This window comes from Loxodonta africana, unplaced genomic scaffold (genome assembly GCF_030014295.1).
Source record: "Loxodonta africana isolate mLoxAfr1 unplaced genomic scaffold, mLoxAfr1.hap2 scaffold_55, whole genome shotgun sequence".
NCBI classification, from domain to species: Eukaryota; Metazoa; Chordata; class Mammalia; order Proboscidea; family Elephantidae; genus Loxodonta; species Loxodonta africana.
This window is the reverse complement of record NW_026975272.1, coordinates 934,145-958,826: the sequence shown is the minus strand read 5'-3', so window position 1 is coordinate 958,826 and position 24,682 is coordinate 934,145. Positions and strand designations below refer to the sequence as shown.

The 24,682-nt window shown below is 38.7% G+C and overlaps 1 protein-coding gene and 2 pseudogenes across 1 annotated transcript; all 3 read left to right on the top strand.

The window, feature by feature from the left end:
- The first annotated feature begins 418 nt into the window (after positions 1 to 418).
- LOC135229822 (olfactory receptor 4C15-like) lies at positions 419 to 1,454 on the top strand. The gene has a single exon (XM_064279100.1). The coding sequence runs from the start codon at positions 519 to 521 to the stop codon at positions 1,452 to 1,454; it is 936 nt and encodes a 311-aa protein (XP_064135170.1). The 5' UTR covers positions 419 to 518.
- A 7,910-nt stretch (positions 1,455 to 9,364) lies between these two features.
- On the top strand, positions 9,365 to 10,550 carry LOC135229802 (olfactory receptor 4C15-like; annotated as a pseudogene).
- A 5,790-nt stretch (positions 10,551 to 16,340) lies between these two features.
- LOC135229807 (olfactory receptor 4C11-like) overlaps positions 16,341 to 24,682 on the top strand; it is a 32,032-nt pseudogene continuing 23,690 nt past the window's right edge.

The window sequence follows — 24,682 nt, the reverse complement described above, 5'->3', positions numbered from 1 at the left end:
TAAAATGCATGTTATATTTTCTTTTATTTGTGGGTAAGGCAGTCTCCTGGAGAAAGATACATTTCCCATGCAAGTCATCCTGGTTCCCATGCCATGCCAATGGGAGGCATAACTAATACATTATAGTCCTCCTTTCCTCAGAGCTTGGATGTGCTTCAGAATCCTCCTCAACATTTCACTCTAGGTAGCCACTCCTAACAAGTCAATGTTGGCACCCACTTTAAAAACTATTTGTCATCCGTACCACGTATGAATGTTTCCATTCCCACATATTGAAACTCTGACTGTTTTAAAGAGTTTAAAGAGTTTTAAAGAATTTAAGTTCTGACTGATGGCTCAAGAAATTTCTAATTTTGTATTTTTAACAACCACAAAGCACTTAAAATAATTTTGGTTATGGATTCACCAATACTTTGAATACTATGCTAATATCATAAACTCTTTTGAGACAAACATCTTTCTCCTAATTTCAGATTCTACATGTTTACTGTGTTAGCTTCCACCTTTTCCTCTGAAATATGCAAAACCAAAGCTTTGTAACTGAGTTCATCCTCTTGGGTCTTTCATGGAATCCAAGTGTTCAAAAAATAGAATTTGTTGTATTTTTGTTCTCTTACATGGCCACTGTTGGGGGCAATTTGCTAGTTGTGGTGACCATTGTCAGCAGCCCGACAGTCCTGGGCTCCCCCATGTACTTCTTTCTGGCGTTCCTGTCCTTCCTGGATGCCTGCTATTCCTCTGCATTTGCGCCAAAGATGATTGTGGACTCCCTCTATGAGAAGAAAACCATCTCCTTCAAGGGCTATACGACCCAGGTCTTTGCTGACCACTTCTTTGCTGGAGTGGAGGTGACTGTCCTGACCGCCATGGCCTATGACCGCTATGTGGCCATTTGCAAGCCATTGCACTACCCCTCTATCATGAACTGGAGGCTCTGTGGTATCCTGATGGGGGTAGCCTGGACAGGGGGCTTCTTGCATTCTTTGACACAAATTGTCTTTACTTTCCAGCTGCCCTTCTGTGGCCCCAATGTTATTGATCGCTTCCTATGTGATTTGAACCCATTATTGAAGCTTGCCTGCACTGACACTCACATCCTTAGCCTTTTGGTGGTTGCCAATAGTGGGTTTATCTGCATCATAATCTTCTCCTTGTTGCTCATCTCCTATTGTGTCATCTTGCTCTCACTACGAACTCATAGCTCTGAAGGACGGCTGAAAGCTCTCTCCACCTGTGGATCTCACATTGCTGTGGTGGTTTTGTTTTTTGTCCCATGCATAATTATCTATGCCCGACCTCCATCTGCTTTCTCCTTCGACAAGGTGGTGGCCATAGTTTACACCTTCGTAAGTCCCTTGCTCAACCCTTTGATTTATACTTTCAGGAATAAGGAAGTGAAAAATACCATGAGGAAATTGTGGACCAGATGGGTGGTGGTTTCTGATGAAAAATAAAACATTAAACTTAAAAATTTAAGTTTCAAGAGGAAAGAAATCAAAATGTGCTTAACCAAATACTTTATATGGGTTGGAACTTGTAAGGCAGAAAGTAATGTAATGCCACAGAAAAATACTAACGGGTAGGTCAGGAAATGCTATTACCACCCTCGAATCACTCACATCTTGGAGTTGGCAGCTCAGTATCCTTATAGGTAATCTAAGGAGAATTGAATTTTATGTTTGTTTATAATATAGTAATGAAAAGAAATCACTAAAAAAGAGGATTCAGATTATCCATTAAACTTTTTGCCATTGACACCATACTTTGAAAAACCTTTAGGGAAAGAAGAAAAAAAATCTTAGATATCATTAATAGGAACTTCCTGAAACTATTTTAACTGAAAAAAAATTTACTTTTAGGGTCCTGATCCCAGTCAAGCAGCCCTGGTGGTACAGTAGGTAAGCCCTTGGCTGCTGACATAAAGTGTGGTGGTTTGAAACCACCACCTGCCCTACAGCAGAAAGATGTGGCAGTCTCCTTTCCTTACAAAGATCAAAAATCTGGAAACTTTTGAGTCTGAGTTCAGGAGATGGCAATGGTTTTGTTGTTGTTGTTGTTGTTGCTGCTGTTGTTTTTTCAGAAACTGTGTTTCCTAGCTAAAAGATATTTCTGAGCATCCAGCGTAGTTAGGTGTGATCATGCAAACAAATTATGATGAATAAAATGTAAATGAAAGTGGTATATTAAATGGTAATTCTGTAAATGTGGAATTGTGGTGGGAATTCAGGCAGCCATCTTGGACTTTGAGGATGTGTGTTAAGGTTAGTGGAAAAGCAAGACTGAAGGATCCTAAAACCCTAATGTTGTAGAGTTGTAATAGCAGCCCCATACTACTTGGCTCAGACTTCCTATATGTAAGAGATAAATAAATTTCCAAGTTGTTTAAGCCACTACTAAAAAAATAAAGTAATATCTGAATCTACATCGTCTATTACATTTATGAGCTGTTCTGTTCACTAATGCTGTGATATTTCCTGTTAATTTATTCTCACAACTTCTTACAGTTCTATAAAAAAGATCCCTAAATTAGTTCACATTAAGTAGCCTTTACCCATTAATCATATTATTCAACAGCTCAATGTCTGGCTTTTTTTTTTTTTTTTTTTTTTTGACACCCTGACATCTGAAACAAATCTTGGTCATACTGTTTTGTTATGGAGATTGGTTGTTACTAATACTAACTGGTAAATTATATGATTACCTCTGTATTAGAATTTAAAAAAATCTCAACTCTTTATGATTCTGAGGTTTTGCAAAGTAGGAATTGAAGGATACTTCAATTTGAAGAAAAGTATCTGCTTAAAAAATTACCACAAGAGTCAAACTTAATGGGAACCTTAATGCACCGCCTTCCTATTTCACTGAAATAATTTAAAACATCAAAAGAGAATTTCCAGAGTCCTACAAGTATATCTATCAATCTGCCAGCATCCATTCACTTATATGCTGCCTTCTAACTGCAGCCGTAAATGAAGTATCTGTGACCCTTACCAAAGACAACCAGCTTCTACTTTTGCATGGAACCTCATCTCCTCACTGCTTACACAAGGACACTTGGCTAAGAATCTCTTCTGACTCTTATTTCATCCATGTTTCCTTCTCTACTGGATCAGTTATATCATCAAAGAAGCAATCTGTTACCTCTCTCATCGTTAAAAATATTTTTTTGGCCCTACTTCCTTTATGTCTAATACCCCATTTCATTCTCCCTCCTCTGCAGCAAAACTAAGGGATCTCTATAATGCCCATCCCCCATGTCTCTTTACTCCTTTCAGTCACATGTCGGTAATCAAAATTATTTAAAAATCCTCTCTTCAAGGTCACCACAGACTTCTGCCTTGTTGAATTTAACAGCACTTTTTCATTTCTCATCTTATTAAATCCATTAACAGCATTTAACCCAATTGATCTATTCCCTCTTCCTTTACATAATCTCTTAAATGACCAAGGTGCCCAAATTAATATCTCCAGTCCAGACTTCTTCCTTGAGGTTGAGATCTGGACATCCAACTGCTTCCATGGTATTTCCATCTAAATGGCAAGTTGGTTTCTTAAACTGAATAAATCCAAAGCTGTATTTCTGGTTGTTCTGACCCAATCCCCAAACAGACTCCACTCATGTCATCCTCCGTCTCTACTGATGCCTCATTTGGTTCATTTGTTCTTCTCATTGCCCACATCCACTCTATCAGGAAATCCTGTCAGCTTTAACCTACATCTCAAATTCAAGAACTTCTTTTCATTTTGAGAGCTGTCACTTAATTCCAAGCCACCATCCTCTTTCACCTCGATTATTGCAAGTCCCTCTTACTTAGTCTTCCTGCATTACCTTGTATACTTATCTCCAATTCTATCCTTAGCAAGGAAGTTAGAGTTATCTTTTAAACACATAAGTCAGATCATCTCATGACCCTGCTCAACTGCACTGGTGCTCAGGATAAAAGCTAAAACCTTAAAATTGCTAAAGATCAGGCAGCAGTAATCTTGCTACCCTCCCACCTCTCTGGACTGCTCACTCATGGCTGATCCCTCACTGATTCTCCAGTCCATGTGGTCCCTTTCCGTTCCACTTAAGGACCAGGTATACTCTTGCCATAGGGCCTTTATATCCATAGGCTATTCCTTCTGTCTGGAACACTTTTCCTTCCCCTGAACTTCCTAAATGGCTTACACTCTCATTTTATGTTCATAGCTTTGAGGAGCCGATTTTTTCATAAAACTCTGTTTCACGTGGACAAGCAGAACCCTGTCCCTGCTTCCATGCTTTGGAGTGCCTACTGCAAAATGTCCAACATTCTCCAGTGCCTGCGACTGAGAAGTCTGTAGTGTCTTCTGGGTATAACATCCCAACATGGACATGACTGTATGGACTCCTGACTCTTTCTACTTTTTATGTTGCTCTCCCATATTCTATCCCATCCATGGAATCAACCAGAATCCTCAAGGAGCTCTTAATCAGCCCCAATCAAGTTATGACTGTTCCTGTGGCTGGGACACCAGCTCCAGTTACAGGCTCTGACAAGAAAATGGCTTCAGCAGGCTGGATCTTTATTATTTTGTTTATTTTTTCCACAGGGTTGCACTACATTGGGTTGCCAGAGTGGTGCTGACCTGTTCAGTTCAGGGGACACAAGTTCAGGACTCTGAGATAAAAATAGTCCCCTGCTGATCCTTGGCCTTGGGCCAAGTGTGTGGGCCCTTATCAAGCTCTCACCTGTCCTTGCTCTGACTGAGGATGTTGAGAGTGGAGGAAGACATCCTTTACCCTCAGTATCTGTCTTGATGGTACCTAATGACATCACCCATTCCTTCCACAAGCTTCAGGCCATGTGTCCGGCAGTTCTCTGGGGATTTCTGTCCTTGGATCACAAGGAATGTAGTCCATGTCAGCCAGTTCTTCTGGTCAGGGCAAACTTCTAAAATTTTAATAAAAAGAAAGCAACCCTTGTTCTTTGATCCCATAGGTGCTTGATGTGAAGGTGCTTCTGGGCCTTAACTTTTCTGATGAATTATTTCAATTTTACATCTTTTGTGGGGTATGAATTGCCGTAGAAGTAGGTAGAGTAAAATGTTTAAATTCTGAATGGAGCAACAAAGTGTTTGGTTTGGCCCCTTTCTGAAGTGGCCTGATGAGGGATCTCCAGGTTTTACCTCAAACTTCAATCACAATGCTACATTTCATCAGAGTAAACTGATCTGTCATTCATTTTTTTTCATATAACATGAGAAGAGAAGAAAATATGCAACAAACAGTTGAACAAAACCCAGGTACTATTGATTTGATTCTGACTCACGGGGACCTCATGTGTGTCAGAGTAGAACTCTGCCTCATAGGGTTTTCAGGTACTAAGTTTTTAGAAGTAGATGGCCAGGACCTCGTTCTGAGGTGCCTCGAGGTAGACTTTTACATCCATCTTTTCAGTTAACAGGTGTGTGCATTAACGATTTGTACCACCCAGGGACAGAAATCAGGCTTTTAGTTTTAAAGACATAGAATATCAAGATCAGGTATGTAGAGAGAGAGAGAGAGAGAGAAAAACAACATTTGGATTAATCTACATATTTTTGCATATTTATTTTTAAAATATGTTATTCCTTCATAAGCACTCACTGCCACCCTAGCCCAAGAACAGCACATGCTGTCCTGGATCGATGCTGTGCCTTATCCCAGAACTCAGCTCTTGCATTTAGTAAGAACATTAGGCGTTTCCATTCTAGCATAAACATTGTTATATTCCTGAACATAAAGGGAAGTGAAAGCATCGTCACATAGAATCTCAGGAGTAGTTATAAAAGAAGGAGATTTAAAAAATATCCTAATTGATTTGGGACATAGATATTTGCCAATGCTTAAGTACTTCAAACCACATTAAACTGTCTTGGAGAATCATGCTGATGGAAAATTTTCAAACCCCAGAGGGCAACTGAGAGGCAGTTCTACAGGTTCACATCCTCTCACGGAAACATCCCTAAATTCCAGTTGGAAATAAGTGACGAACCTTTTCCTTCTCTATTTTTTGTTCCATGACATCAAATTGGAAACAGCACTTGAGAAGCAGTGGGGAACATTCTCTACCTTGTGTGTATGTGAGACTTTCTTCTTAGATGTAGAAATAAGACTTGGAAATGGCATTCACATTTTATCCAGCCACTGAATGGACTTTTCTCCATAAAGAATAGGAGGCTACCATGACCAGAATTTTCAAGAAGAACTTGATATACGGTGATATTTATAGTTCACATTTTTGAATTTTCAGAATTATGTAATCATTAACATAAATTATCATCAATTAAGGTACAGACAACTTGATTTTCTTTGTATAAAGAAGCTGCCTGAAATAGAATTGGACTCATGTATGTTTGACAGGTACTAAGGGATTATGAAGGTCATATAAAACTGCTATGCATTAAAAAAAAAATTGGCATACCTACACTGTGACCAAATAAAATAATTTCCATTTTTAAAATAATAAAAGAAAGAGTCAAAGAGCTTATCAGTAAAAGCACTTGTCAGCCCTGTTCATGGTAAAGGGGGAGTTAAGTACAAGTAAAAATGTTGACAATTCTTCCCTGCGTCAGTGGTCTGGGGGCTTGATCTCCTGTTGAATGTATTCATGTGGATTGTGTTTGAGTCTATCAATAGGCATTCTTAGTATACTCACTTTTCAGAAGTGGAAACCAAGGATTGGAAGTAACTTGTTCCATGAGACATAACTAAACAGAAGAGCTTGGGTTTGAACCCAAGCCTGTATGAGTCTGGAGTTGATGTTCTTACATATTTCACTTCATTGTCTCTCTTCCTTTTGTCCTAGGCTAAACTGACCACTGTTGGATCCTATATCTGTTGTGGAGTAATAATTTTCATTAAAGCCTTCTGTGACAGAGTTTTTTTTATTGTGACATCAGAAAACAAAAAATGGAAATTGGCTGTAAGCACTCAGGCTACAAACAAACCAAAATCCAAAGAAGGATAATCAATAAGTGCTTTTTATACAATTTTGACAGGTGCTGATTCATTAAGAGTAAGAGTGTTTCAATGGCCTCCTTACAATCCTTGGAATAATTACCTATGAGTAAATGACTTACAGACTATCACTGGTTAACATAAAGACAAAGAACTAAGATCATGATTGGGAGACTTTTTCTTGTTTCCCTTTTCTAACAGTTTTGTCTGTTGGCTTATGGGTCCTGGGTCTGTCATACGATAATTGCTTTCTGTGATGTAAGCTACCTGTGATATTGGGTAGATCTCTAACTCCCTTCCTGGGGTAAATTTTTACTTAGTTTTGGTAGGCACTTCCACAGTCCATTGAACCAGTTAGAGCACTCAGTCCTACCCATTTGGTATAGTTTCTTAGTGTTTGAAGACCTATGGATCCTGAGAACCAATTCGGCTTGTTGTAGTTATAGCTTTCTGTGTTTAGGTTAATCCTTTATTATATTGACTCTCTTTATATTTTAATATACGGTTGTTGGCTGACCCCTGGACCCTTTTGGGTTTGTTCTATGCTTTTTTTGTTTGTTTGTTTCTGGGTAACAGCTTGTAGCTGGATATGGAGTTAACATTGCTGACCCAATTTAGGATAGCCTAGCTCCCTGGGAACATAAGGAAAATGCTTGTTTAAAAGCAAAGACATGACATTAACCTTATAAATGTATATTCACTAGTTTTATTTGTCAATTCTAAGTAGCATTCAACAAAATCAGTTTACTGACATAAGCCTCACAAGTATTTTATTCATCTCTTTAGCAAATATGTAGTTACGTAAGTGATTTCAGTGACAAATTTCTTTTATAGATACAAACGAGGATGCATTCATCCTTCAAAGCTGTGTCTACCTATGGAAAATGAAGTCAAAAGCTGAAGTACTTATCTGGTTGAGTCATGGAAATGCTTTCTATGGGGAAAGCAGGTGGTTTATTGAGTGAGATAATAATAACCACAATCTGCAACAGCTCTTTGACATAAGCAATGTTTTCACATTTTTAAAATTGGGCCTCATCATAGTCTTATGAGATGCTTAGGTAAGCAATGTATGAACTATTTTTTAATAAAGTTATATAATTTTGAAATGAATATACCTTGAGGAGTTACGCTTAATCATATTGAGTCACACTGTTTAAATAATTAGTTAAGAATTAGTAAAGTCTTAAGACTGGCTTATGTTGAGCATGTGGTTTCTATTCTTTACTTCCGTGGTTGTTGCCCTTTGTATGTGTATTTGATGTGTACGTGTATGGTAGGGCCATTACCTTCTGATTATAGATCATGTGGAGTTTCTTTTCCCTGAGGTGTCTAATTTAAACATGAACAAATGAATCAGAAGGTTTTAACCTTGAGAGGTGTGTGGAGACTGTAGAAAGGCCATCCTTACTCTGAAGTTCTCCCAGAAAAGAAATATTCTCGCTGCTTTCTTTATTGATCCAGTAGAATGGACGTTGTCTGTGGAGACAGAAAATCCCGGATCTACCTGTTTTTTATTTCTTGAACTCTCAAACCATAACTTAGCTAATAGTAAACTAGGGATAATAAGACCTCATATGGACCGTATCCGAGACACTACGCACTGAGCAATTGCTTTTTTCCTTGCATTATTTCACTCAGTCATTAGCAGAACACTTTGAAGTAGGTATTATTATTTTTGTCAGCTTGTGTTTACATTTTAAAATGATGACTAAAACAAAAACAAAGACAACCCAAAACTTAATGCATCCTTATTTTTGTTAAGCATACAGTTAGGCAATGTTCCATTGGCCTTTATTTTTGATAAGAAATGAATTAATTCATCTTGAAGGCCCAGTTCAACTCAAAATTTTAAAGAAAAACTTGGGGGAATAGGCATGATTTCCAATTGCCTGTTAAAATGCATGTCAGCTGTTCTTTTATTTGTAGGTAAGGCAGTCTCCTGAGAGAGATGCATTTCTCATGCAAGTCATTCTGGTTCCCATGCCATGTCAAGGGGAGGCATAACTAATACATTACAGTCCTCCTTTCCTCAGAGCTTGGATGTGCTTCAGAATCCTCCTCAACATGTCACTCTAGGTGGCCACTCCTAACAAGTCAAAGCTGGCACCCACTTTAAAAACCATTTGTCATCCCTACCACGTGTGAATGGTTCCCTTCGCCCATGTTGAAACTCTGACTGTTTTAAGATTTTAACCTCAGTTCTGACTGATGGCTCAAGAAATTTCTAATTTTGTATTCTTAACAACAACAGAAGGACTTAAAATAATTTTGCTTATGGATGCACCAATAATTTTGATGACTACACTAATATAATAAACTGGCTTAAGACAAATATATTTCTCCTAATTTCAGATTCTACGTGGTCACTGTGTTAGCTTCCACCTTTTCCTCTGAAATATGCAAAACCAAAGCTTTGTAACTGAGTTCATCCTCTTGGGTCTTTCATGGAATCCAAGTGTTCAAAAAATAGAATTTGTTGTATTTTTGTTCTCTTACATGGCCACTGTTGGGGGCAATTTGCTAGTTGTGGTGACCATTGTCAGCAGCCCGACAGTCCTGGGCTCCCCCATGTACTTCTTTCTGGCCTTCCTGTCCTTCCTGGATGCCTGCTATTCCTCTGCATTTGCGCCAAAGATGATTGTGGACTCCCTCTATGAGAAGAAAACCACCTCCTTCAAGGGCTATACGACCCAGGTCTTTGCTGATCACTTCTTTGCTGGAGTGGAGATGATTATCCTCACCGCCATGGCCTACGACCGCTACGTGGCCATTTGCAAGCCATTGCACTACCCCTCTATCATGAACTGGAGGCTCTGTGGTATCCTGATGGGGGTAGCCTGGACAGGGGGCTTCTTGCATTCTGTGATAAAAATTGTCTTTGCTTTCCAGCTGTCCTTCTGTGGCCCCAATGTTATTGATCACTTCCTATGTGATTTGTACCCATTATTGAAGCTTACCTGAACTGACACTCAGATCCTTAGCCTTTTGGTGGTTGCCAATAGTGGGTTTATCTGCATCATAATCTTCTCTTTGTTCTTCATCTCCTATTGTGTCATCTTGCTCTCCCTAAGAACTCATAGCTCTGAAGGACGGCTGAAAGCTCTCTCCACCTGTGGAACTCACGTTGCTGTCGTGGTTTTGTTTTTTATTCCGTGTATAATTATGTATGCCCGACCTCCATCTGCTTTCTCCTTCGATAAGATGGTGGCCATAGTTTGCACTTTCATAACTCCCTTGCTCAATCCTTTGATTTATACTTTCAGAAATAAGGAAGTGAAAAATGCCATGAGGAAATTATGGACCAGATTGCTGGGTTTCTGGTGAAAAATAAAACACTAAACTTAAAAATTCAAATTTCAAGTGGAAAGGAATCAAAATGCACTTAACCAAATACTTTATGGGGGCTGAAACTTGTAAGGCAGAATGTAGTGTAATGCCACAGAAAAATATTAACGAGTAGGTCAGGAAATGCTATTACCACCCTCGGATAGCTCATTTCTTGGAGCTGGCAGCTCAGTATCCTTTTAGGTAATCTAAGGAGAATTGAATTTTATGCTTGCCTAGAATATAGTAATGAAAAGAAATCACTAAAAAAGAGTATTCAGATTATCCATTAAACTTTTTGCCATTGACGCCATACTTTGAAAAACCTTTATGGAAAGAAAAAAAAAAATCTTAGATATCATTAATAGGAACTTCCTGAAACTATTTTAACTTAAAAAAAAGTTTACTTTCAGGGTCTTGATCCCAGTCAAGCAGACCTGGTGGCACAGCAGGTAAGCCCTCGGCTACTGACATGAAGTGTGGTGGTTTGAAACCACCACCTGCTCTACAGCAGTAAGATGTGGCAGTCTCCTTTCCTTATAAAGATCAAAAATCTGGAAACTTTTGAGTCCAAATTCAGGAGATGGCAATGGTTTTTTTTTGTTTGTTTTTTGTTGCTGCTGTTGTTTTTTAAGAAACATTGCTCCCTAGCTAAAAGACACTTCCCGGCATCCAATGTAATTAGGTGTGACCATGTGAACAAATTATGGTGAGTAAAATGTAAATGAAAGTGGTATATAAATGGTAAATCTGTAAATGTGGAATTGTGACGGGAATTCAGACAGCCATCTTGGACTTTGAGGATGTGTGTTAAGGTTAGTGGAAAAGCAAGACTAAAGGATCCTAAAACCCTAATGTTGTAGAGTTGTAATAGCAACTCCATACTACTTGGCTCAGACTTCCTATATGTAAGAGGTAAATAAATTTCCAACTTGTTTAAGTCACTGCTAAAAAATTAAGTAATATCAGAACCTATGTCATCTATTACATTTATGAGCTATTCTGTTCATTAATGCTGTAATATTCCCTGTTAATTTGTTCTCACAAATTTCTTAGTTCTATAGGATCTCTGAATTAGTTCACATTAAATAGCCTTTACCCATTAAGCATGTTTTTTGACAGCTCAATGTTTGACTTTTTTTTTTTTTGATATCTTGGCATCTGAAAGAAATCTTGTTCATACTGTTTTGTTATGGAGACTTGTTGTTACTATTACTAACTGAAAATTTGTATGATTACCTCTGTATTAGAATTTGAAAAATTCTCAACTGTTCATGATTCTGAGGTTTAGCAAAGTAGGAATTGATGGATACTTCAATTTGAAGAAAGATATTTGCTTTAAAAATTACCACAAGGGCGGGGCCAAGATGGCTGACTAGGTAGAAGCTACCTTGGATCCCTCTTGCAACAAACACTCAGAAAAACAAGTGAGTCGATCACATACATGAAAATATACGAACCCTGACCATCAAACACAGATCTAAAGAGTTGATCTGAGTGACAGAGACTGAGAACTAGCAACCATGGGGAAGCAACGACTGTTTGCGAAGCCTGGATCCAGCATCCCAGTCATAAAACCTTAGTGCCGGGCTTTGGACTGGGCACAGAGAGCTGAGCATGGCATCCTGAGATGGCACAAACACAGGGCATAGCCCTAGCCCCCAGAAGTGACCTCGGGGTAAGCCTATCCAGTGCAAGCAGGCAGCACAGTGACATGGCTGACAGGATGAGAAGTCACCGGGAGGCAGTGACTGGTTTTGGAACCTGGAGTGTGACTTCCCAGCCAGGGAACCTTGGCCCTGGGCTTTGGACTGGGAGAGGAGAAACTGACCAGGGCTTCTGAGACAGCACAAGTAAAGGACACGGGCCTGACCCTCGGGGATAATCTGGACCCAGCCAACACACACAGGCTACACACCCCTCGGGAATCTTAGATAAAACAGTCATAACCAAACAAGATAAGTAGCTTTGTCTATATTCTGGGTTACTACTCTCTCCTATCTATCCGATCCCTCCCCTCCCTTTCCCAGGAGACTTCATTAACATTGGAATTTCCTGAACCAGAGAGTGAAGTGCTCTGCAGTTTTTGTTTTGTTTTTTTGGTCTTTTTCTAACCCATTCTTCTGGCCTGAGAGAAAATTTTTTTTTTTTTTTTAAGCAGCTACAAAAAACCCAGGGACCAAAAATCCTTCCCAGACTTCCCAAAATTGGACTAAAAAAACAAAACCAGCTCTAGCCAATCATATGAGATCCACATTCTTGGGCTTTCATCCCTACAGGGAACAAGGTGGCTATTATAATGCAAAGGCAATTCTGATAGGGATCTGACTGTAATTGTTTAAGGAGATTACTGGAAAGACAAGTTTCCCAGGTCTGATATCTCTGCATATTCAACAGAGCCCTCACTGACCCACAACAGGGAACTGAGGGCTGAAGCTCCCACCGGACCACATAGCCTCCTGCCTTAGGGGTCTGAGGATAGTGATATCTACCAATGTGTAGAGGTACATGCATTGGATGCCTAAGGTACAGGTGCAGAGCCCACCCACCAAAGTGCTTAAGGAATAGAGACACACCTACCTCACTGGCAATTGGGGGAAGCCTGTCAGCATCCTGCCTCCCCTGGACTGTGACCACCTGCTGCTACTAGAATCTGGTGCACACAGCTAGCACCACCACTCCTCTAGGTGGATAGGTGACAGTCTGCACCACACACTTGGTGACCCAAAATCAGATTCTACTCAAGAAGAGTGAATGGACTCTTAGGCTAATATATCTGGTAACAGCTCAATCCAGCTGATAATAGGACATAAATGATTCAAGGGCTACAACAATCAAGTCAGCACAATTTAGTAGCCCATCTACTTATATTGAAAGAAAACAAGATAAGACTCAGTGAGCAAATATAAAATAAACCAATACAATATCTTAGAGATGGCTTGGAAACAGCAGTCAATATCAAACCACATAAAGAAGCAGACCGTGATTGATTCTACAACTCCCCAAATTAAAGAATCAAAATCTTTCCCAAATGAAGATACAATCCTGGAATTGCCAGTTGCAGAATATAGAAAACTAATTTACAGAATGCTTCAAGACATCAGGGATGACTTCAGAAATGAAATAAGCCAATTTACAGAAAAAGCTAAGGAACACACTGGTAAAACAGTTGAAGAAATCAAAAAGATTATTCAAGAACATAGTGGAAAAATTAATAAGCTGCAATAATCCATAGACAGCATTCAGAAATCCAAAAGATTAATAGTAAAATTACAGAATTAGAGTATTACTCAATAGGAATTCAGAGGAGCAGAATAGAGCAATTGGAATGCAGAGTGGAGAACCTGGAGGATAAGGGAATTGATATAGATTTTAAAAAATCAGATAAAAGAATCAAAAAAAAAAAATGAAGAAACCCTAAGAATCACGTGCTACTCTATCAAGAATAACTTCCGTGTGATTGGAGTCCCAGAACAGGGAGGGATAACAGAAAATACAGAGAGAAAAGTTGAAGATCTGTTGGCAGAAAACTTCCCTGACATCATGAAAGATGGAAGGATATCTACCCAAGATGCTCATCGAACCCCATTTAATAAGATTGATCCAAAAAGAAAATCACCAAGACATATTATCAACAATCTTGCCAAAACCAAAAATAAAGAGAAAATTTTAAAAGCAGCCTGGGATAAAAGAAAAGTCTCCTACAAAGGAGAATCAATGAGAATAAGTTCAGACTACTCAGCAGAAACCATGTAGTCAAGAAGGCAATGGGATGACATATACAGAGCACTGAAGGAGAAAAACTGCCAGCCAAGGATCATATATCCAGCAAAACTCTCTCTCAAATATGAAGGTGAAATTAAAACATTTACAGATAAACACAAGCTTAGAGAATTTGCAAAAGCCAAACCAAAGCTACAAGAAATACTGAAGGAAATTGTTTGATCAGAGAATCAATAATATCAGATACCAACACAACGTCACAGAACAGAACATCCTGATATCAACTCAAATAGGGAAATCACAAAAACAAATTAAGATTAATTTTTAAAAAGAAAAAAATGCTCAAAACAGGGAATCATTGAAGTCAATATGTAAAAGATCACAATAATCAAAAAGAGGGACTAAATACAGGAGGCATAGAACTGCCATATGGAGAGAAAAACAAGGCAATATACCACAAGTTAGGTTTTTACATAGAAAAATAGGGGTAAATATTAAGGTAACCACAAAGAGGTATAACAATTCCGTAACTCAAAAACCAAGGAAAACATAAAGACTCAGCAAACGTAAATTCAACTACTATGATAATGAGGAACACACAATTTACAAAGAAAAACAACTCAGCACAAAAAGGTAAGTGGAAAAATGAAATTGTCAACAACACACACAAAAAGGCATCGAAATGATAGCACTAAACACATATTACACTGAATGTAAATGAACTAAATGCACAAATAAAGAGACACGATCTGTCTATATGCTGCCTACAAGAGACACACCTTAGACTTAAAGACGCAAACAAACTAAAACTCAAAGGATGGAAAAAAATATATCAAGCAAACAACAAGCAAAAAAGAGCAGGAGTAGCAATATTAATTTCTGACAAAATAGACTTTAAAGTTAAATCCACCACAAAAGATAAAGAAGGACACTACATAATGATTAAAGGGGCAATTGACCAGGAAGATGTAACCATATTAAATATTTATGCACCCCAAGACAGGGCTGCAAGATACATAAAACAAATTTTAACAGAACTGAAAAGTGAGATAGACACCTCCACAATTATAGCAGGAGACTTCAACACACCACTTTCTGAGAAGGATAGGACTTCTGGTAAGAAGCTCAACAGAGACACAGAAGACCTAATTGCTACAATGAACCAACTTGACCTCATAGACCTATACAAAACGATCCATCCGACAGCTGCAAAGTATACTTTTTTTTCTAGTGCACATGGAACATTCTCTAGAATAGATCACATATTAGGTCAAAAACAAAACTTTGCAGAATCCAAAACTTCAATATATTACAAGGCATCTTCTCAGACCACAAGGCCATAAAAGTAGAAATCAATAAGAGAAGAATCAGGGAAAACAAATCAAATACTTGGAAACTGAACAATACCCTGCTCAAAAAAGACTGGGTTATAGAAGACATTAAGGAGGGAATAAAGAAACTCATAGAATACAATGAGAATGAAAACACTTCCTATCAAAACCTCTGGGACACAGCAAAAGCAGTGCTCAGAGGTCAATTTATATTGATAAATGCACACATACATAAAGAAGAAAGAGCCAAAATCAGAGAACTGTCCCTACAACGTGAACAAATAGAAAGCGAGCAACTAAAGAATCCGTCAGGCACCAGAAGAAAACAAATAATAAAAATTAGAGCTGAACTAAATGAAATAGAGAACAGGAAAACAATTGAAAGAATTAACAAAGCCAAGAGCTGGTTCTTTGAAAGAATTAACAAAATTGATAAACCATTAGCCAGACTGACTAAAGAAATACAGGAAAGGAAACAAATAACCCGAATAAGAGACGAGATGGGCCATATCACAACAGACTCAAATGAAATTAACAGAATCATATCAGATTATTACAAAAAATTGTACTCTAACAAATTTGCAAACCTAGAAGAAGTAGGTGAATTCCTAGAAAAACACTACCTACCTAAACTAACACAATCAGAAGTAGAACAACTAAATGGACCCATAATAAAAAAAAGAGAGTGAAAAGGTAATCAAAAAACTCCCAACAAAAAAACAGCCCTGGCCCAGATGGCTTCACTGCAGAGTTCTACGAAACTTTCAGAGAAGAGTTAACTTCACTATTACTAAAGGTATTTCAAAGCATAGAAAAGGATGGAATACTACCTAACTCATTCTATGAAGCCACCATATCCTTGATACCAAAACCAGATAAAGACACCACAAAAACAGAAAATTACAGACATATATCCCTCATGAACATCGATGCAAAAATCCTCAACAAAATTCTAGCCAATAGAATTCAACAACATATCAAAAAAATAATCCACCATGACCAAGTGGGATTTATACCAGGTATGCAAGGCTGGTTTAGTATTAGAAAAACCATTAATGGGCAATAGGTTTAGAATCCACCATATAAATAAAACAAAAGACAAAAACTACATGATCTTATCAATTGATGCAGAAAAGGCATTTGACAAAGTCCAACACGCATTCATGATAAAAACTCTCAGCAAAATAAGAATTGAAGGAAAATTCCCCAACATAATAAAGGGCATCTATACAAAGCCAACAGCCAGCATCATTGTAAATGGAGAGAGCCTGAAAGCATTTCCCCTTGAGAACGGGAACCAGACAAGGATGTCCTTTATCACTGCTCTTATGCAACATTGTGCTAGAGGTCCTAGCCGGAGCAATTAGGCTAGACAAACAAATAAAGGGCATCTGGATCGGCAAGAAAGAAGTCAAATTATCTCTATTTGCAGATGACATGATCTTATACACAGAAAACCCTAAGGAATCCTCCAGAAAACTACTGAAACTAATAGAAGAGTTCGGCAGAGTCTCAGGTTATAAGATCAACATACAAAAATCACTTGGATTCCTCTACATCAACAAAAAGAACATCGAAGGGGAAATCACCAAATCAATACCATTCACAATAGCCCCCAAGAAGATAAAATACTTAGGAATAAATCTTACCAAAGATGTAAAAGACCTATACAAAGAAAACTACAAAGTGCTAGTGCAAGAAACTAAAAGGGACCTACATAAGTGGAAAAACATACCTTGCTCGTGGATAGGAAGACTTAACATAGCAAAAATGTCTATTCTACCAAAAGCCCTCTATACATACAATGCACTTCCGATCCAAATTCCAATGTCATTTTTTAATGTGATGGAGAAACAAATCACCAACTTCATACGGAAGGGAAAGAAGCCCCGGATAAATAAAGCATTACTGAAAAAGAAGAAGAAAGTGCAAGGCCTCACTCTACCTGATTTTAGAAACTATTATACAGCCACAGTAGTCAAAACAGCCTGGTACTGGTACAAAAACAGGCACACAGACCAATGGAACAGAATTGAGAACCCAGATATAAATCCATCCACATATGCGCAGCTGATATTTGACAAAGGCCCAGTGTCAGTTAACTGGGGAAAAGATAGTTTTTTTAAGAAATGGTGCTGGCATAACTGGATATGCATTTGCAAAAAAAAAAGAAACACGACCCATACCTCACACCATGCACAAAAACTAACTCCAAGTGGATCAAAGACCTAAACATAAAGACTAAAACGATAAAGACCATGGAAGAGAAAATAGGGACAACCCTAGGAGCCCTAATACAAGGCATAAACAGAATACAAAACTACAATGAGATTCCATCTCACTCCGACAAGGCTGGCGTTAATCCAAAAAACACAAAATAATAAACGTTGGAGAGGCTGTGGAGAGATTAGGACTCTTATACACTGCTGGTGGGAATGTCAAATGGTACAACCACTTTGGAAATCTATCTGGTGTTTTCTTAAAAAGTTAGAAATAGAACTATCGTACAACCCAGAAATCCCACTCCTTGGAATATATCCTAGAGAAATAAGAGCCTTTACACAAACAGATATATGCACGCCCATGTTTATTGAAGCACTGTTTACAATAGCAAAGAGCTGGAAGCAACCAAGGTGTCCATCAACAGAGGAATGGTTAAATAAATTATGGTATATTCATACAATGGAATACTACGCATCGATAAAGAACAGTGACGAATCTGTGAAACATTTCATAACATGGAGGAGCCTGTCAGGCATTATGCTTAGTGAAATTAGTCAGATGCAAAGGAGCAAATACCGTATAAGACCACTATTATAAGTACTTGAGAAATAGTATAAACTGAGAAGAACACATTCTTTCATGGTTACGAGAGGGGGGAGGGAGGGTGGAAGAACTTTATTTATGGATTAGTTAGTAGATAAGAACTACTTTAGGTGAAGGGAAGGACAATACTCAATACAGGGAAGGTCAGCTCAACTGGACTGGACCAAAAGCAAAGAAGTTTCCGGGATAAACTGAATGCTTCGAAGGTCAGCGGAGCAAGGGCAGGGGTTTGGGGACTATGGCTTAAGGGGACTTCTAAGTCAATTGGCATGATAAAGTCTATTATGAAGACATTCTGCATCCCACTTTGAAGTGTGGCATCTGGGGTCTTAAATGCTAACAAGCGGCCATCTAAGATGTCTCAATTGGTCTCAACCCACCTGGAGCAAAGGAGAATGAAGAACACCAAGGTCACGCGATAACTATGAGCCCAAGAGACAGAAAGGGCTACATGAACTAGAGACTTACATCATCCTGAGACCAGAAGAACTAGATGGTGCCCGGCCACAACCGATGACTGCCCTGACAGGGAGCACAACAGAGAACCCCTGAGGGAGCAGGAGAACAGTGGGATGCAGACCCCAAATTCTCATAAAAAGACCAGACTTAATGGTCTGACTGAGACTAGAAGAATCCTGGCAGTCATGGTCCCCAAACCTTCTCTTGGCCCAGGACAGGAACCATTCCTGAGGACTACTCATCAGCCATGGAAGGGACTGGACAATGGGTTGGAGAGAGATGCTGATGAAGAGTGAGCTACTTGTATCAGGTGGACACTTGAGACTGTGTTGGCATCTCCTGTCTGGAGGGGAGATGGGAGGGTAGAGAGGGTTAGAAACTGGCAAAAGGGTCCCGAAAGGACAGAGTGGAAGGAGGGAGCGGGCTGACTTATTAGGGGGAGAGTAAATGGGAGTATGTAGTAAGGTGTATACAAGCTTATATGTGACAGACTGACTTGATTTGTAAACTTTCACTTACAGCAAAATAAAATTTATTTAAAAAAAGGTTTAAATACAGAAGAAAACATTCTTTGATAGTTACGAGGGTGGGGATGGAGGGAAAGCAGCATTAACTAACTAGATAGTAGACAAGAATTAGATGAAGGGAAGGACAGCACACAATACGGGGGTCATCAGCACCACTGGACTAAACCAAATGCTAAGAAATTTCCTGAATACAACCAAACACTTTGAGGGACAGTGTAGCAGGGGCAGGGTTCTAGGGACCATGGTTTCAGGGGACATCTAGGTTAATTGTCATAACAAAGTTTATTAAGAAAATGTTCTGCATCCCACTTTGGTGAGTGGTGTCTGAGGTCTTAAACGGTAGCGAGTGGCCATTTATCATACCTCAGTTGATCACAACCCACCTGGAGCAAAGAAGAATCAAGAACACCAAAGACACAAGGAAAATATTAGCCCAGGAGACAAAAGGGGCCACGTAAACCAGAGACTCCATCAGCCTGAGACCAGAAGAACTAGATGGTGCCCAGCTACCACCAATGACCACCCTGACAGGGAACACAACAGAGTATCCCTGATGGAGCACGAGAAAAGTGGGGTGCAGAACTCGAATTCTAGTAAAAAGACCAGACTTAATGGTCTGACTGAAACTGGAGGAACTCCAGAAGATATAGATCCTGGACTCTCTGTTAACCCAGAACTAAAACCATTCCCGAAGCCAACTCTTCAGACAAAAAATAGACTGGGCTATAACATAAAATGATACTTTTGAAGATTGTGCTTCTGAGTTCAAGTAGATACCCAAGATAAATGTGCAGCTTCTGTCCACAGACAAAAAGGGAAAGGATCTGGTTGAATGCAAATGGACAATCTGGAGTGGGAAGGAACAATGTGCAGTCACATTATAAGGGATAGCAACTAGGGTCACATAACAATGAGTGTATAAATTTTCACATGAGAAACTAACTTGAGCTATAAACAGTCACCTAAAGCATAATTTAAAAAAAAAATTAGGAAGCATTGCTTTGGGCAAATCTGTTGCAAAAGGCCTTTTTGTTGAAAAGCAAAAATGTCACCTTGAGGATATACGTGCACCTGACTCAAACCATGGATTTTTCAGTAGCCTCATAGGCATGTGAAAGTTAAACAATGAATAAGGAGGCCAAGAAGATTTGATGCCTTTGAATTTTGTTGGTGGGGAAGAATATTGAATACGTCATGGACTGCTAGAAGAACCAAAAAATCTGTCTTGGAAGAAGTACAGCCAGAATTCTCCTTAAAAGCAAGGATGGCAAGACTTTTTCTCATATACTTTGGACATGTTATAAGGGGAGATCAGTCCCTGGAGAAAGATATCATACTAGGTAGAGAGCGAAAAAAGGATATCATACTAGGTAGTCAGCGAAAAAGAAAAAGATACTCAAAAGAGATGGATTGACCCAGTGGCTGCAACAATAGGCTCAAGCATAACAACTATTGTGAGGGTGGTGCAGGACCAGGAAGTGTTTTGTTCTGTTGTACATAGGGTCAATATGGGTTGGAACCAACTGAAGGGCACCTAACAACAACAAAACTTTAAGTTTGGTGAATGAACGTAATCATTGCTGAGATTAGTCCCTTGATCTTGAAAATAACCATGGATCATATTTTAACATAACACAAAGAATGTTTCAAATAAATTCCCTACTCTAGTCATATTCCCATATTTTTTTTTTTTTTTTTTATATATGAGGATATTGAAAACACCATGACTTGGGTTAGGTGCACCGTAGTCCTCAAGGTAACATAACTTGCTTTTTAACACTTTAAAAAGACCTTTTGCAGCGGATTTGGTCAATGCAATGTGCCTTTTGATTTCTTGACTGCTGCTTCCATGGGTGTTGATTGTTGATCCAAGTAAAATGAAATCCTTGACAACTTCAGTCTTTTCTACATTTATCATGATGTTGCTTATTGGTCCAGTTTTGAGGACTTTTGTTTTCTTTATGTTGAATTGTAATCCATACTGAAGGCTGTGGTCTTTGATCTGCATCAATAAAGGCTAAAAATCCTCCTCAATTTCAGCAAGCAAAGTTGTATCATCTGTGTAGCGCAGATTGTTAATGAGTCTTCCTACAATCCCAATGCCCTTTTCTTCTTCATATAGTCCAGCTTATTGGACTATTTGCTCAGCATACAGATTGAAGAGGTATGGTGAAAGGATACAACCCTGATGCACACCTTTCCTGACATTAAGCCATGTGGTATCTGCTTATTCTGTTCAAAGGACTGCCTCTTCGTTCATGTACAGGTTATTTATGAACTCAATTAAGTGTTCTGAAATTCCCATTCTCCATAAGGTTATTGATAATTTGTTATGGTCCACACAGTCAATGCTTTAGCACAGTCAATAAAACAAAGGTAAACCTCTTCCTGGTGTTCTCTGTTTTCAGCCAGAATCCATCCGACATAACCAATGATATCCCTGGTTCCACTTCCTCTTCTAAATCTGGCTTTAATTTCTGGCAATTCCCTGTCGATACAATGCTGCAGCCAATTTTGAATGATCTTCAGCAAAATTTTGTTGCATGTGATATTAACAATATTGTTCAATAATTTCCACATTTGGTTGGATCACCTTTCTTGGGAATAGGCATAAACATGGTTCTCTTCCAGTCAGCTGGCCAGGTAGCTGTCTCCCAAATTTCTTGGCATAGATGAGTGGGCCCTTTCAGTTTGTTGAAACATGTCAATTGGTATTACATCAATTCCTGGAGCCTTGTTTATCGCCAATGTAGTAAACGTAGTGCTGCTTGGACTTCTTCCTTCAGTACCATTGCTTCCTGATCACGTGTTACCTCCTGATGGTAGAAAGTCAATCAATTCTTTTTGGTATAATAACTCTGTGTATTCCTTCCATCTTCTTTTCATGCTTCCTGGGTCATTAATATTGAATCCTTTAATATTGCAACTCAAGGCTTAAATTGTTTCTTCAGTTCTTTCAACTTGAGAAATGCTGAGCATGTTTTTCCATTTTGGTTTTCTGTGTCTGCACGTCATCGTAATACTTTGTATGCTCGAGTTGCTCTTTGAGATCTTCTGTTCAGCTCATTTACTTCGTCATTTTTTCCTTTGCTTTAGGTACTCAATGTTCAAGAGCAACTTTCACAGTCTCTTCTGATATCCATTTAGGTCTTTTTTTACTCTACTGTCTTTTCAATAACCTCTTGCTTTCTTCATGTATAATGTCCTTGATGTCATTCCACAACTCATCTGGTGTCTGGTCATTAGTGGTCAGTGTGTCAAATCTATTCTTGAGACAGTCTCTAAATTCAGGTGGGATATAATCAAGGTCATATTTCAGCTCTTGTTGACTTGTTATAATTTTCTTCAGTTTCAACTTGAACTTACTTATAAGTAGTTGATTCTGATCTGCAGTTGACTCCTGGCCTTGCTCTGACTGGTGATAGTGAGCTTTTCCACTGTCCCTTTCCACAAACGTAGTCCATATGATTCCTGTGTACTCCATCTACTGAGGTCCACGTGTATATTTGCTGTTTATGTTGGCGAAAAAAAGTATTTGCAAAGAAGAAGTCATTGGTCTTGCAAAATTCTGTCGTGGGATCTCTGGCATTGTTTCAATCACTGAAGCCATATTTTCCAACTCTGATTCTTCTTCTTTGTTTCTAACTTTCGCATTTCAATCACCAGTAATTATCAGTGCATCCTGATTGCATGTTTGATCAATATCAGACTGCAGAAGTTGGTAAAAATCTTCAATTTCTTCATCTTTGGCTTTAGTGGTTGGTGCATAAATTTGAATAATAGTTTTATTAACTGGTCTTCCTTGCAAGTGCATGGATATTATCCTTTCACTGACAGCATTGTACTTTAGGATAGATCTTGAAATGTTCTTTTTGACAATAAATCCAACGCCACTTCTCTTCAAGTTGTCATTCCCAGCATAGTAGGCAATATGATTGTCCGATTCAAAATGGCCAATACCAGTCCATTTCAGCTCGCTAATGCCTAGGATATCGATCTTTATGTTCCATTTCACTTTTGACGATTTGTAATTTTCCTAGATTCATACTTCATACTTTCCAGGCTCTAATTCTTAATGGATGTTTGCAGCTGTTTCTCTTCATTTTGAGTCATGTCACATCAGCAAATAAAGGCCTCAAGAGCTTGACTCCACCCAGGTCATTAAGGTCGATTCTACTTTGAGAAGGCAGCTCTTCCCCATTCATATTTTGACTGCCTTCCAACCTGATGGGTTTATCTTCCAGCATGCTATCAAACAATGTTCTGCTGCTATATTCATAAGGTTTTCACTGGCTAATTCTTTTCAGAAATAGACTGCTGGATTCTTCTTCCTAGTCTGTCTTAGTCTGGAAGCTCAGCTGAAACCCGTCTGCCATGGGTGACCCTGTTGGAATTTGAATACCAGTGGCATAGCATCACAGCAACACACAAGCCCTCACGACACAACAAACCGACAGACAATTGGGGGACTACATATTTAGGGAGGATTAATAAAAACACATAAATATTTCTCCTGCTCTTTTCTGAGCCAGGGCATCTTTCTTTTCATATATTATGTCTTTTAATTTTGACAGAAACTTTTTAAATTTAGGCCTTCTTGTTCCCATTTATTTGATGAGAAAGCTGAGGCTCATAGGCTTCAAATGACTCAGCAGAAACCTTCCTCATGATTCTGCCCCTCTGTTTGTAACAAAAAAAGTCCAGAAGTTAGTCATGATTTTCTCCAAGAAGTTTGGGACTGCTGGTTGCCATGAGGCCCTTCAACGAAAGTGCAAAGCGTGTTGCCGTGTATATTCATGGCATTCTCCTGCCTCCATTTCTGTCTCCCAGCTCTCTCTCACCCCTACCTCGGACCTCCCAATTCATTTTCTTTTAAGATAATGGTGTTCCTAGCAGGCAGTTTTGAGATTTGAGTTCTGGATAGTAATTTTGCCATGTAATCTGTCCCATCTTTAATAACTTGCAACCACGTTAAAAAAGCAAAAATCCAGCTTTCTTCCATATGAAGAGAAAAGCATGTATCTTTAAAAATAAAACACGTAAGACAAATACTCAGTAATTCCTTTCCTTTTTCCATCTGTCTCCTTTCTTCATTTCTGCACTTACTTAAAACATACATGGGGTTAGAAATGGGATAGTGCAATATTAATAATATTCATAATGTTAAGTGTAATAAATAATAATTATTACCAGCTACCTTTTGCAAAAAGGGAAATTGAATATTAAAGAGGTTAAGAAGCTTGTTTAAAATCATATAAAACATAAGTGGTGAAGCCAGAATTCATGTCTACCACATATATTTCACTTATCTGAGGCTTTAACTCGTTTCAATAATTTCACACTCCTGGAAGAGACGGAGAAACCCTGGTGGCGTAGTGATTAAGTACTACGGCTGCTAACCAAAGGGTCAGCAGTTCGAATCCACCAGGTGCTCCTTGGAAACTCTATGGGGCAGTTCTACTCTGTCCTACAGGGCCACTATGAGTCAGAATTGAATTGACGGCAATGGATTTGGTTTTGGTTTT